Source organism: Mauremys reevesii, linkage group 1, assembly GCF_016161935.1.
Source record: "Mauremys reevesii isolate NIE-2019 linkage group 1, ASM1616193v1, whole genome shotgun sequence".
In the NCBI taxonomy this organism is placed as follows: Eukaryota; Metazoa; Chordata; order Testudines; family Geoemydidae; genus Mauremys; species Mauremys reevesii.
Genome location: NC_052623.1, coordinates 344,839,224 through 344,854,384, shown reverse-complemented (window position 1 = coordinate 344,854,384; position 15,161 = coordinate 344,839,224). Strand labels below are relative to the sequence as shown.

The following is a 15,161-nucleotide window of genomic DNA, read 5'->3' as shown; positions in this document are numbered from 1 at the left end:
TGAAACATCAGGATGTCGCACTGATAAGTCCCAGTGCAAAGTCATGACATTTCAGCATAACGTTACTGGTTAGCGCTTGTGTAGTGCTGATCACCCATTGAACTAATGTGTCAAATTCATCCCAGTTACAATCCAGTCCTACCAAATGTCATTAACGTGAGGCAATGCATAAATGCACTGTGACACAATGTCAGCAGGAGACATCACAGAGGTGTGATATCACGAGGCCATGCACAAGGTAGGGACGTGTAATGGTTTTAATACATGGGTGGGCAAACTTTTTGGCCCGAGGGCCAAATTGGGGTTGCAAAACTGCATGGAGGGCCAGGTAGGGAAGGCTGTGCCTCCCCCAACAGCCTGGCCCCCGCCCCCTATCCGCCCCCTCCCACTTCCCGCCCCTTGACTGCCCCCCTCAGAACCCCCGACCCATCCAACCCCCCCTGCTCCTTGTCCCCTAACTGCCCTGACCTCTATTCACACCCTCGCCCCTTGATAGGCCCCCTGGAACTCCCACGCTTATCCCACCCCGGTTCCCCATCCCCTGACCGTCCCCCCCGAACCTCCGCCCCTTATCCAACCCCCCGGCCCTGGCCCCCTTACCATGCCACTTAGAGCAGCATGTCTGGCAGCCAGGCCGCCCGGCCAGAGCCAGACACGCTGCCGCGCTGCTCTGCAGGAGCACGCAACTCCGCTGCCCAGAGTGCGCCTGAGTGGCAGCATAGCTGCGGGAGAGGGGGAATAGCAGGGGAGGGGCCGGGGGCTAGCCTCCTCGGCCAGGAGCTCAGGGGCCAGGCAGGACGGTCCCGTGGGCCGGATGTGGCCCATGGGCTGTAGTTTGCCCACCTCTATTTTAATAGAAGGCTTTGGCCATGCCAGAGAGCCAAAAAGTTAGACCCTGTTTGGCCTTGGCAGAGTTAAACTGTGCTTAAGCAGCGTTAACATGTTAGGGCCAGGTTCTCAGCTGGCGTAACTGGCGGTGATACTTTGACATTAAGTCAATGGAGCTATGCCAGTTTACACCAGCAGAGAATCTGACTCTTTGCTTGTAGCCCATAAAGATGAGAACATGGGTTGGAATTTTCAAAGGGGTCTGGCTCTCTTACACACCCAAGTCCTATTAACTTTCAATGAGATTTGAGCTGCAAATTAAAACATTAGCTTTGCTAAATGCTCAGTGCTCCGATTGCAAGCACTTTTAGTCAGATATTCAGCGAAACCCTATTGTTAGCCATATTCAAAACCTCTCAATGTACCAACATGCATACACAGCGCGGTTGATGCTATAGGAATAACCCCTCCTCAGACCAGAATGGCTCCCTGAAGTTTTCATATTGGGCATTTTGGCTTCAAAATCTCTGTGCTGTCAGTGGTGAGTCAGCATTGCTTTAAATCTATAATTATAGCTCCTCTCACATTACTGCCAGCTGAAGGCCTGGTTTTGTTTTGTAAAATGAGTTTTGCTTTGAAGATTTCGTAAGCTCTGTCAACACTAAACTTATTAATGGTGCATTCGACACAATGGAGGTTTAAGACGGAGAGCCTGATCTGACTTATTGTGGCAAAACGCCCACTGAAAGTAAGCAAGGGTAGATTAAACACAGTGCTAGGGGTGATTAAAAATAAATCCAGCTAGGGCTCAGCCCTGCAGTCCTTACTCAGACAACACTCCCAGTGAAGATACTGAGAGCCTGGCTTCAATTGCAGCTTCTGGCTTTAATGGGTTTTTTTCTAAATCACCCTTAATATCGTAAACAGCTGTCTTCATTTGCCTCTCCCCCATTAATCTCTTTTTTGATGAATGCCTTTATGCGTACTGCCTTGGAGCACCAGGGCTGTCATTTGCCTTCAGAGGGAAGGCCAATTCTCATGACATTTGATGTTTTACTCAAAGCCCCAGCTCCTGGAATCATGTGATCCTGAGAGAATCTCAACTTTCATTAAAAAAAAAAATTGTAGCCCTCATGGTGCAGATCAAAGCTTGAAAACATGAACCTTAAAGGCTCAAAAATCAGAAGACAAATCGGATCCCAATATTTATCCTTTTAAAAAAGTTCATGATTTTTTAAGACAATCTCATGATTTGGGGGGGGCAGGGGCGGGGAGGGCAGAGTCAGCATTTTTGAACGCTTGAGGTTGGCAATTCTGTTTTACTGAAATGTACATTACTTGCAAAGGTGGAGAGTGGCTTTACCCTCTTTCCCTACAGAGAATCATTGTCTTGCACGCACGGACCGTGCATCACTATTAATGGAAGGACTGAGAGGAAAACAGAGTCCATCCAGCGTCCTTAGCCTGGAAGCCATCGCTTAACACTAAGGTTAAGTCTATGCTGGCAGTGGCGTGTAGCATACATGTAGTTACATGGCAGGCTGTGTCCACACTGCAGTGTGTAGCTACATGTGTTAGGGAAAAGCTTTGACAAGGGGAGGCAGTGGGAAAGGCTTCATCAACTCCCTGCTGTCAGAGCCTTTTGCTCAGAGTCTATACTGCCATATACCTGTGCTGGGAGTGGGGCCTACATGCATAGGTACACTACACGCCGCCGAAAAAGGTGTGCGTTGTAGACGCACCCCCAAGACATGGGAATCTGAAGACCCATTGATAACACTGCAGCAAACAGAGTGCACAGCTTTTAGGAGTCAGGGCTTTCCTTGTAAAAGCTAAACAAAACGTGCTAGCTCATGAGTATTTTACTTCAGTGGAATTCCTCTCACTGGCTCCATCAAACACAAACCCTAAGAGCTTTGATTGTTCGTGGTTTAAGCAGAAAGAAAACGCTAACAATACAATAAAGGGTTAATTCTCCAGCTGACTCGGACCTTAAACCACAGATTCATTCTCTTCTATTATAAAAATAAAAGGAAACTCAAAACTAGAATATCCACAAGTGTCTTGAGACCAGTCTCCACAGACAATGGCTTTTCTGTGAATTCCGGTCCCGCCTTACAGCTGCTCCAGGGCTGTTTTCACAGCCATGATTCAGGGCACTGACCCAGCCAATTGTGGGAGAGAGAGCACAGAACAAACACTCCCCCCAGGCAAACTTACCCAAACACAAGTCAAGCTGCCCAGAAGCAGGGAGGATAGCTCCTTTGTTTAGGAGGAGGAGGAGGTAAAGTGCGTTTGTCTTGCAATCACAGGAGCAGTTCGAAGAATTGATGTGACACTTCATTAAAGGACTTTGGCGGAAACGGTACCACTTTTAGTACTGAGTAAGGACTATTGCAGGAAGGAAGGGAGAAGAACTTGGACTGCTCAAAATGATACCAGAAGTGGTTTGAAAGACCAGAGCAACTCAGAACCCAATCCTGCTACCCGTAGTCACATGAGTAATCTAGACCTGCACCAGCAACGTCATTCAGCTACCGGTGCGATTAAGGGCAGTTTGCATAGTTAACAGGATCAGAGCCATAAGTGACTCACCCAAAGCTACTTCCGTTTGCCTGTGTCAGAGCTGGGACTGGAATACAGGAGTTCCTGGCTCCCAGTCCTATGCTCAGACCAGCATGTTCTCTCACCTCTTCCTTGCCCCAAATACAAGCAAAGATGAGTAAACGAATTAAAAAAAAAACAGTTAAATTAAAAATTGTGGTTCCCGAGTAATAGGCTAAGAAATGTCCTAGACATAAGCTAGATAGATAGGACTGGAAGGCAAGTCCTCACCTCTCCTTTAGGCAGTATTTTCTGTTCATCCAGTTTAAAGGCAGTCCCTATTCTTCTCCTTACAATAGGTGGCTCCTCCCCTGGATCTAGGGGGTATTCCCTGGGCAGCTTTCCTGTGAGCTCCTGAAAACATAAGATGCTATTAGTGAGGAGGGGAATACGCAAAAGCAAACCCATCCAATGTATCTTTTTAAAGTGCAGTAACACTCTGAAAAATGATTGTAAAAATGGCATGGCCAGGGTTCCATTGTTTATCATCGTTCAGTGACTCCATATCAAATATGCTCAGCTGATAAATATACAGAAGATTTTTTCTAACTTCCAGGCCTGCGAGCTCAGTCTGAGTTCTTTTTTTGGCTTGTGCATCATCAACAGGAATATATACTCTGCAACTAGAAAAATTAACATGAACTGTCTGTCTAGGGTCTTAGGTGCTGCCCACCAGCAGGATGTCTGAGCACGATGCATGAGCCAGCACAGATGCTAGCTCACATTCCTTCAGCAGTGTTGTCTCTATAGAGAAACCAGTTATTTTTGATGGAGAAGCCAGCAGATCTTACTCTGAATTCACACAGGGAGCAGAGCTGTCGAGTGACACTTTTATTATTATTTTTCTGATCGTAACTGCATGTTAAAATACTACAATCTAATTCATGAGCTGTCTGAGACAGCTGCAGTGAAAATGGCAATTTAAAGCAGTGTCTGGTACCTAAGTACCTATATGAAAACATTTTATGAATTGAAATCCTTGCCAAACTCCAAGCTATGTCATGTGCAGTGTTGGAGTAATATCAGACTGAAAGGGTCATTTGCAAAGATTAGTTCCAAGTGTGAAGCAGCAAACCCTGCAAACTTTCACCGCCAAGGGATGTACACTGGAATAGATTTGAAGCAGGCAAAGGAGCAAGTGCCAGGATTGATGCTGACTCTGTGTTTTTTCTGGTACGTACAATACATCTACACCGATCGGAATTAAAGACATTCAAATGCCTGCAGAGAAAGGCAAGAGTGTTGCTACAAGGAACAACCCAGCTTCTTGAGCTGAACAGTCTCTGCAGTGAGGACAAAAGGCTTTTGTGTTCTGCATCACCAGCCTTGAGAGGATCCAGCTGGCAGAAAACTCTAAATCATCTGAATCCCGTATAACAGTGGCTGACCTTAATGTGCAGCGTGTAGCTCGGCTCTCTGCCTCCCTCATGCCCCCACGACCCATTCCCTAATGGGGGCTTTCTTTCTACTGTTTTCAGGTCACTGGGAAATGAGGCCCTGGCCATTTCAGTCCCTAGCTTAAGCAGTTCCCAACACAATGAATTCCTAACCCAGCACTGCAGTGAAGCGCACAATACCCTTTTTCAAGGTTGTTTAAATGCTTCCCTCTCCAGTTTTAGAGCTTTTTCTGTAACACGTTCATCCTGTTGCACAAAAAGGCTGGCTACAAATAGTGTGTTGAGATCCAGATTCTGTGTCTTTCTACTGAGTGGCAGAGGGATCCTTTAAAACCTCAATCTTAACATGACGTGCAGGGGGTGCAGAACGAGTTACAACTTTAATGGCTCCTTTGCCACGGTTCTGTAAGAACAAAATCAATGCGGGCTACTGTGCTGCCGCCATAAACTGAAACGGATTTACAGGCAGGGGCCTGAAATTTAATCTGAATTAATAAGTAAGTGAAGCAACATGATGCTACTGTTGTGAATGGATTGGGCCATGCTAGTTTGATTAAGCCCAGGTGTTAACCCCCTTTTCTTCTCCTTGTCTGTCTCTGCCTCATTTTAACTCAGCAATTCCCATAGCAAACAAACCGATTCAGGACCCCCCGAGAGGAAAGGTTTAAAATAAAAGAGCCAGTGAAACTTTTGACCACTTTCTGCAGCTGATCCAAGCTAAATGGTTTCCGGACACTTGGGGTCTGACCCGATCCTGCAAACCTTCCGCAAAAGAGTAGGCCCGTCGAAGCCAATTGAGACTTCATACATCAGGACCGCTCATGCGAGGAAGGGTTGTGGGATGAGGCCCGCACATATTTCCTCTGACATCCTTTGTTGAAAAGCTGTTTTCCTCCTGCTTATCCCAGCTGCTGTTCAAGCCAGAGCCAAGTCTAAACAAAGTGCAGTGAGATTTTTAAAAAATGGGCAATGGTCTTTTTTCTGTTTGTTTGTTTTTTAAAGTGATACGCACTTTAAATATAAAGAGCAACTTAAAGATCCCAGTACCACGGCCCAGAGCCAACTCTCCCATTCTCTATTCCTGGAAATGATTTTTGTTAAAGCTGGATTTTTCCAGGCCTGGGAAACGGGTGTTATGTATGCACGTGTGATCGAAGTGTAAACTTCATATAAGCTGCTGCTAATATTTATTATGTTTCCAGGCACAAACGCAGCAAGGATCCTAACTTCTCCAGCATTTGAAATGGTTTTACGTTCACGCTGACCTGCTTTAAAACAAGTCAGTTTAAATCAACCCCAACAATAATTAAACAGACACATGCCAAGTACAATATGACCTCATCCTATGGCACCCCGTTTGCCCCATGGTGATATTTAGGTCAGAAAGGTGATTTTCTCTTGACAATGTTACCTAACAGTTTCTTCTACTAGTAATACTGATGATGTAGCCAAGGGACCTCCTCAGCATTTGTCATGTTACATACAGCTCAGTGAAGGGAAGACCCCAGCATGCCGCACACAAGCTCACCCCAAACTGTGCTCTTTGTATTGGGAGGGGGGCAAACTGTGGTGATTTAACCCCCATGCCAGGCAATGGGCCTGCGCTGTGAAATAGCTGGGCGTTGGCAGAGCATGCTGGGAAATGAACATGGAAAGAGTGCAACTAAGGCCATGTCTACACTAGGAAAAGCGGTGAGTTAGCGCACGTGTTACAAACACCCCTTTCTCCTACCGAAGATGAGGACCAAGTGGCGTATACCAGGGCAGGTGACCACACAATGGCTAGACCAGATGTGCCATCTATAGGCCTGAGCCTATTCCATTGAAGTCAACGGCAGACTGCCCATGGGGAGCCCTGTTGGAAGATGGTGAGTATCTACTAAGCATCCACCACTCATGATGACTTCAATAGGAGCGGCAGATGCTCAGCACCTTGCTGGATCAGGCCTTATGGGTGTACAACTGGCTTGGCATGAGTCCAGCTTCTCTAGCGTAAAAAAGGCCTTGTGCTGCACTAGACACGAAATGCCTGGGGATCACTCAGTCCTTGGGCACCATACGCTTTGTGAGATATGATTTAGGAAGGCTTTACCTCTCCTTCCAGCCTCTGTCCATTTTCACATGAGGCTGTGAGCATATAAAAATACAAGCCACAACATTTTCCAGGGTTATAAAATTTCTATTGCCTACCGCTTCTCGGAGACACAGTTTCTTTAGCTCCTCCAGTCGCAGGCGCAGTGTCTCTTCCAGAGCTTCCTGCCTGGATTTCAATGCAGCCACCATGTCTTTCTTGGCAGACTGCGAGCTATCTGACTCTTGGGAACCTGTCAATAAACAATGATTTCACTAGGCCAGCTGACAGCAGAACACACATCTGGAGCATTAATGAATTTCACCAAAGCCTACACTTTGGATGGGAGCTTTCCAAAAAAGAATCAGACTATGAAATGAAGCAGGTGTTACACAGTCATGTTTGTTTATGACAAGTTCTTAATACTTAAACTAACAGAATGAGGTCAAACATCTGAGCATAAAGAGATTTGTGATGCTCTTCTCTGTAAATAAAAACAATCAGGTAATTTTTTAAAGCTCCTCTTGAAAATACTACACACAATTCTTACGAAAGCTCCCAACAGCAAACAGAATTTACAAAGCATAGAAAACACATGTTCATAGCTTAAAGGCCAGAAGAGACCATCACAATCATCTATTCTGACCTCCTGTATAGAATTTCACCCAATGATTGCTGCATCTAGCCCAATTACTTGCGGTTAATTCTAACCACACAGAAGAAATGTAGTAACCGAAGCTAGATTTTTGCAAAATAGAAACGAAGTTAAAAACCCCCAATAGCTAACAGAAGGTCTTTTCATGGCAGCTGTTGTTTCCCACGAATATATATGCCACGATGTTCAAAACTCGATGCATAAATCCATATTTAGATGCCTAAATAAGGGGTCTGATTTCCAAGTAACAAGCACCCAGCAGCTCCCACTGAAGTCAATGACATTACATTGTTGTAAAACCAGAATTAACTGACATCAGAATCTGGCCTTCAGATTTTGTGTTAATCTGTATTTTGATCCTTTTCATAAGAGGTATTGATTGATCTCCTTATTTAATTTCACCGCTGAATGGTGCACACATCTTTGTTCAGGGCCTCCCTGTTCAAGGGAGTTGTGATTTTGGTTGTATCCATTTTCGGGTGCCCAACTTGAGGCATCTTAAAGGGGCTTGCTTTTCAGAAAGTGTTGAGCATCCAGCCTCTGAAAAGCCTGGCCCTTTAAGGTGTCTCAAGTTGATCTCCACTTTCAAATCTAGTCCTGTATACACTACAGGACTTAACTGCCATTCTCCTACACCAGTTTTCTGACGCTGCCTCAGACTCTGCAAAGCAATGGAGTGCAGAATCAGGCTCTTATTATCTACCTGAGTCAGATTTTCCAAAAGGCCTTAACCAAACCTCAGCTAGCACGCCTGTGAGTGTAAGGATGAAGCGTAGCACGCCTGTGAGTATAAGGACCTACAGGTGCACTTTCAGCACTGACACCTAAGCATGCAGTCAGTATTCTCAGTCTGGGTTTGTCGAAAGCTTTGCTGAAGTTGTGCAAACCTTTGGAGTCGCTCTAGGGGCAAATTTATAGCTTTGCATCAAAACCTGATGAAACTCGTGCTTTCAGCTACAGTTTGAGTTTCTTTGCTGCTACTTTCCTTTCAGATACTTGAAGTGGGAAAAGGAACTACAAAATAAACTAGAGGGAAACATCCCACACTAGCCCAAAGGGGATGGACTAGAGCTAATGGAGCTTCTCCATCGCTACTTTCTGTGACTTGCACACCGCAAAACAACAGGGGCTTGTCCTGCTCAATGAGCCTCTCCTATGCAACGTGCCTGTATTTACAGGGTTTACTGGGATGTGCTGGAAGTGCACAACCAGAATGGAGTTCTCTAGCGATCAGCCGGACTCTAGGACAGGATGGGTGCCTTTTTACAAAGCATCACCAGCAAAAATCAAGACAACTCCATGGGAACGTGGAGCGCATTTATCCAGACATGAAATTAAGAGCATCAAGTGGATTTCGCTCGGGTCTTTTTATAGCCTTTACCACAAGTAAGGCCCAGGGTAAGAGAAGTTCAAGCCAGGAAATGCTCAGCACTGCAAGAGCGCAATGGGATCTTCCTAAAGGAATTTCCATTTTGCATTCGAGCTGGCAGGGTAAATCCTCTCTAGCACCTCCCTAATAATAACTGCAGCGAGCACTTACTGGCAGCGGGCGAACTGCTGAACTCTTCTGCTCAACTGCTGATGAACTGCTGACCTCCAACAACAAGCTGCTCATGATTCTGGCAGATGTTTCACTCCTTTCTTTTTCTTTTAGAGTAACTGGCTGGAGCCCTTTTTCTGTTTTCCTTCCTCCTTCTGCTTTTCTCCCCACCCAAATTTAATTTATTTTTAAATTTTATATCTATATAAAACCACCTATCACCACAGCAGTTAGACGGATGCTTCCGTTGCAACATTTAAAAACACAAATGATATGCACCACACCCAGCAACTGGATGCTTGACCTGACACCTCTAATTATGGGTGTGTCTACGTTAGAGAATTAAACCGCTTGTCTAATTGAACTAGTTGTACTGAACTGATTTAAGCACAGTTCATTGCATCCACACTAGCTGTGCTGTATCAGTTTAAAAGCCATACTAGCCTTGTTCAAAACCCTTTCAGTTGCAATGCTTTCTGGGTACCCATCTCACAGTTCCTGGTATAGCTCCTAGAAGCAATGGATTCTGGGAGATTTCAAAAGGTCACCAATACACTGTGGGATAAGTAGGGGGAGAACTAGCGGAACTATTTCAGCTTGTCCACATTCACATTGGCACTAAACCAGTTCAGAATGAAATGGGTTATTAGACTAATCTGCTCCAACTGGGTCTTCAAATGATAAAAGTTATGTAGCATAGACAAGCCTTGTATGACTCAGGACAGGGAGTTCTCAGTTCAGGGCCCTCAATGCTAGACTTTGCTTGGTCTGATAGAGTCCATATCTGTTAATCTCTCAGGCATTTTGCAAGATCTATCTATTACCACAGCCCTTTTCTGAAGAGATGGGATGAGCTGGGCTTTCTGTTTGAGTTCTCTTTCATAACCCCCCCTTTTTTCTTAATGAACGTTTGGATTATTTTTGCATTTCCTAGGATTTTGTGGGCCTGATTCTCACCTCACTGGCTGCCAGGGAGAGAACTCAGTTCTGTATTTTTGTGTGCCTAGAGTGTCCATGAGAAGCTCTGTATATACTGAGAAAATTACTGACGCTAGCAAACCTGTGACCACAGCCCCAAATGTCAGACCAAACGCAAATGAAGAACCAATAATCAGAACAAAGCAAGAGACCATAAAACAAACAAACACTAAACCAAACCAACCAACTAGATGCTACACAAAATAAATAGATCAGCCTTACTTAATGCCACAGAATTCAGGCCCACTAAGGCCTTCCAAAGAGGACTATTAGCTGAGAAAACTTGCAAACTAATTTCCACCATACAAACCAAGAGAAGGTGCTTTCTATTGATCTTACCTGCCACGAGGAGCTACACCTTTATGGAACAGTCATATTGAAATTCAATAGAAATCCATACGTTTTCTGTATGGTTTTTGGACCGTCCTATGGAATTTACCAGAAAATTATACAGAATGGTTCAAAAGACCTTTTGAAGGTTAGGACTCACCAAATTCTAAAAGGTTTCTACAGTAATTCTTTTAGAATCCTGTTAAGGCCCTGATTCAGCAAGAGATGTAATCATCGAGTATTCAGCACGGGAAAAGCTCCATTAATATGCTTAAATACTTTGCAGAATGGGACTTACATTTATATACAGACCTATGGTTTAATTCCTATTGAATCCTACATGCCTCTTCTCCCAATTATATAGTGACTGGCATAAGTCATGGCATTTAGACACACAAGGAATGCCAGATTGGTTCATGTTATGTCTCTTACATCCAACTTTGGGTCAAATTTCTGTTCTCAGTTACCTGATTACTTCTTGTCTCACGGACATCAATGGGAATTACAGCTGCGAAGCTGGGAGGAGAGTTTGGTCCTTTCTGAACAATTTACACCCAATGCATAACTTACACAACCGCTTACATCACTGCTGAACGTTTCCTGTGGCGATTAATGGCTTGATTCAGTTCTTGCTTAGGCAAATCAGGAACAACTCCAATGGTGTTACACTAGTATAAAACCAATGAGAGAGCTGGGACTGTCAGATCCCAAATGAATTTACCAAGGGTCGTGGTGGAGTCTCCATTACTGGCAATTTTTAAATCAAGTGGATTTTTTTCTAAAAGATCTGCTCTGGAAATTACTTTGGGGAAGTTCTCTGGCCTGTGTGGTACAGGAGGTCAGACTAGATGATCACAATGGTCCCTTCTGGCATTGGAATCTGATCAACGCAACAAAATGAGTCAGAGGAAGATTGGCCATCAGAATTCAGGCGCTCCTAGTTCCCAGCCCTGTGCATGTGCCTCGAGAGTAGACCCCACTGCCACTAAGACAGGGTATGCTTTGGTAGTTTGAACAGATATGTTTATTGCTTTCAATATATTACTAAATATTATTATTATTATTTGTATTCCAGTAGCTTCTAGAGGGCCCAACCACGATCAGTGCCCCAGCGAGCCAGACATGTCCACACCCAGACAGCAAGAGACAATCCCTGGCCTGAGGGACTTACAGTCGGATAGACGTCACAGTCAAAAGTGGGAGAGGAAAGGGGGTTAATAAAAAACAAAGCGATGGCTTAGCAATGTCATGTTAGTTCTAGGATTTTTCTGAGGGGAGGTACGGGGTTAGTTTAATTTTATTTATTCATTCTCTGCATTAAATATCTTCTAGGCTAGTAGTGGGGACAGGAGGGAAGGCAGGAAGCGCTAAACTCAAAGGAAAGACCAAGGAAGGGAGAGGGGACATTGAGGGGAAAGAGAGAAGGAAGTAGAGGATCATGGAGAGCAGGAGGAGTGAGACTGGTTTAGTGACTGTCAGGGATAGGGCTGGAGCCAGCAGCAGAGGGGGAAGAATGTCCAGAGTAAGAAGCCACATTTTCATAGGCCAGTGACATCACCTGTGCTCCAGATGTGTGACTGTGGATGGCTCTTTGATGCATTTATTTCTTGCTTTTCACAAGCTTAATGTCACTAGCAAAACACAATCTAAGCACGGCAATGATTCATGCTGTATCCTGTGGCCTGGCTGCCAGCTCTAGTCCCCTGGCCCAAAGCAGGCATTTCATCCAAGTCCACGTGGAGCTGGGACTGACAGTGCACAGTACACTCCCCACGCCACAACACGGCATGATTCATGGCTGCAGGATGTTGGGGAATGATTGAAAGTGACAACAAACAGCCACTATCGCCCAGCGATGACTAACAAATAGGATATCCTCCTTAGCGACGGCCAGAGACCCGCTCCTGGCTTTCCAGTGTCCATCTGGAATTATTCAGAACAGGATGCACCCAGATATCCCGCACAGCGACTGCTCTTCATTAGTCACTTCGCTCATCTGCCTTTCCATAGCCGGGACTAGTTGCTGTTTACTAACTAAAACACTCAGTGTAGAGTAGTAGGAAATTCACCTCTACGGATGTAGCGGACGTGAGGGATGAACTGCCATACTGGGAAGGAAATATCCATCTGCAGGACTAAGGCATTTTCAAATATAAGCAGGCATATTTACAGGAAACCTACGGTTGCAGAAGTGACCGTGTCTATGCCATGCCATGGGGGAAGGGGATGGGTTATTTTAACAGTTACATGTGCAAAGATAAAGCAAAAGTATACCTCTTCTCTACTCCTACAAGCTCCCCTCTGCTCACCAACCTCCCACTGAAACAAACGGGACTTCTACAGGTAGAGGGGACTGCAGGATCACAGATGCATGGTAGCACAATGACAGGGAGACATGGTCAGAGCAGTGCAAACCTTCACTACAAACCCAAGAATCATGCCATGATCAGCTGGGTTCATGTTAAACTGCAAACTGTTGAGTTAACCCAGTGACAGACCCAAATCAAAACCCTTGATTTGAAGGTCATGGGCCTTGTCTGATCTCATTTACATGGCTGTATCTCTGTTGACTTCACTGCATTTACTCCTGCTTTAAACCAGAGTGAGATCAGAACCAGACTTCACATCACTACCACTGACAGAACTAACACTTCATATCCCAACAGCCCTAAACGTTAGGTTCCAAATCCAGGTCAGACCCCGGCCCAAACTCCAGGGTATTCTGATTCAGCATGATGCGCTGCAGAGAGAGGATCGAGCCCTGAACTCGGCTCTCTTCACTGGTTGGCCTAGGATTTTGGTTGAGGCCTTTCTCTTCTCAAAAGATGGGCCAAGGTTCATGGGAGAGATTCTAAAGGTGCAGTTCTGCAAAGACACAGAAAGAGAGAGGCAGCATGATCTAGTGGATGGGGCCCTGGCTGGGGAGTCAGGAGACCTGGGTTCTATTCCTGACGCTGCTGACTTGCCCTCTGTTTCTCCACTCACCCTTTGTCTGTCCTGTTTATTGTGACCGTTCAGGGAGGGAGCGTCTCTCACAATGTCTTTAGATGGCACCTAGCACAATGGGTGCCTCATCTCAGTTGGGACTTTTACGTGTTGCTATAATAATTTGCAGTTTCATGTGTCATCTACATAAAAGCAGGGGACACTTGGCAGTGTCAATCTGAGCTTCTCACCATGGTTTTTGATTTGTTCCTTTAGTAGGAGCCAGCTGAAGAGAGGGAACTTAGGGGAAGACATGAAGAAACACCAAGGAATATAGGAGAGAAAAACAAGGATCAGGAAAGAGGGCCCAGCAGTGAAAAAGAGAAACATTTTCTATTTTCCCCCCTGTGATTCATGATAACTCCATGTATTTATAGTCTGGAAATTTACAGCGGCCGCTTAATCACTCAACTCTCATTCTCTTGAGATCCATAAATGGTAGCCCTCAGCTACAACAATAACACATCATTGTTACAATCATGTATTAATAATCGTCAGCACAAAGGGAGGAAATGCAAAACATTCGGAGGGAGCCCGGGGAATGTGCTATCTGCGCACCAGAATCTGGTATGCTGAGCATCCAGGACCGTTACACTCCCAGGTCTGGTCTGCTCACATTAAGCAATGTTTAGGGGCTTGATCAGTTTGACTCTAAGGAGAGATGAACCCAGCAAAGTTTCTGTGCTTATCAGAAAGTTGAGTAAACCCAAACTTCAGCCTTTGTTAATGGAATGGGCTCTACAGGCACAGAAGGAAGCAACCAGGGGTCTCTGATCCAGAGCCTGCTGAGGTCAGTGGTGTCTTCACACTCCCTACATTGGGTTCTGGATCAAGCCCCAAGCTGCCTGCTCTCCCCTGCAGAGAAGAACGAAGCTCCTGCAGCATGGGGAGTTTTGTGTTTGTACAGGATCTAGCACAATGGGCTCAGGGCCCTGAGTAGGTGCTACAGTAATACAAATAATTCTCATGGGTCAGCCATAAGCAGCCAACCTGCTCCTCCCCGCTAGGCAGCTGTTATGGCTTCCCAGCGTGCACGTGGGATCACTGTTGGGTTCTAGATCATTCTTGGGGACCCAAAGTCCTCTAAAGCGCTCCTCCTTCCTACAGATCCCCTTTGTCTCGCCCCTCCTGCATTAGATAAGGCATCACAGCTGCAGCCACCAGACAGTAGCAAGCTCCAGAGCCCTCTGTTAAATCTGAGACTGTCCTGAATATGAGGGGCCTTTGATCATAGGTTTGGTGGATCCCAAAAGCTGGCTCTGAGTACGGGTCTCTAACAGGGCAGCTGGAAGCTGACGTTCCATCTTGTCACACCGGGAGCACAGTATAAACCTTCACCAAAGCAAATTCACATACGCCTGGATTTTAGGTGTGCACTCAGCTGCGGCTGGATCCATCTGAACCACCTGCCCAGCCCCAGGCCATTTAACTCTGCATGCTCTCCGTCACCATGGCAAGCCTACTGAACGTGTAAACCCAACACTCCAAACTTATCCAGGCTGACTGGGTTTTAAGCAGGGTGTAAAAAATAGCAGGCAAAGATCTGCTGTCAGTGGGGTTGCTCAGGGTTTACACTGGTGTAATCGAGATCAGGATTTGGCCTCAAGATGTTTTGGGGACGGATTTTCTCCTGACTTCCACCTGTGAAAATCAGGGCTAACCCAGTGAAGTCAATGGAGTCAGGCTGGTGTGAGCACAGAACCCGGCACTCTGAATTCCTCGGGATGGGGGTGAGGTTGAAAGTCAGCATACTAACACAAACACCGCATTGGT

General features: G+C 45.6%; 1 protein-coding gene and 1 long non-coding RNA gene across 3 annotated transcripts in view; one reads left to right on the top strand and one right to left on the bottom strand.

Moving 5' to 3' along the window:
• Positions 1-15,161, bottom strand: part of FRMD4A (FERM domain containing 4A) — a 273,747-nt gene that overhangs the window by 19,881 nt on the left and 238,705 nt on the right. Inside the window, exons 15-16 of the mRNA XM_039519348.1 lie at positions 7,020-7,153; positions 3,664-3,786 (exon numbers count right to left, since the gene is read on the bottom strand). Of these exons, the coding sequence (XP_039375282.1) occupies positions 3,664-3,786; positions 7,020-7,153 (257 nt within the window). The remainder of the gene's footprint in view (positions 1-3,663; positions 3,787-7,019; positions 7,154-15,161) is intronic.
• On the top strand, positions 287-13,816 carry LOC120395184. Of its 2 annotated transcripts, none has more exons than XR_005592508.1 (4): positions 287-328; positions 1,270-1,369; positions 11,479-11,599; positions 13,605-13,816. It is a non-coding gene; the product is annotated as an uncharacterized LOC120395184 (long non-coding RNA). The 2 variants fall into 2 exon arrangements; XR_005592507.1 differs by lacking the exon at positions 287-328 and adding an exon at positions 6,567-6,697 and having other exon boundaries at positions 867-1,369.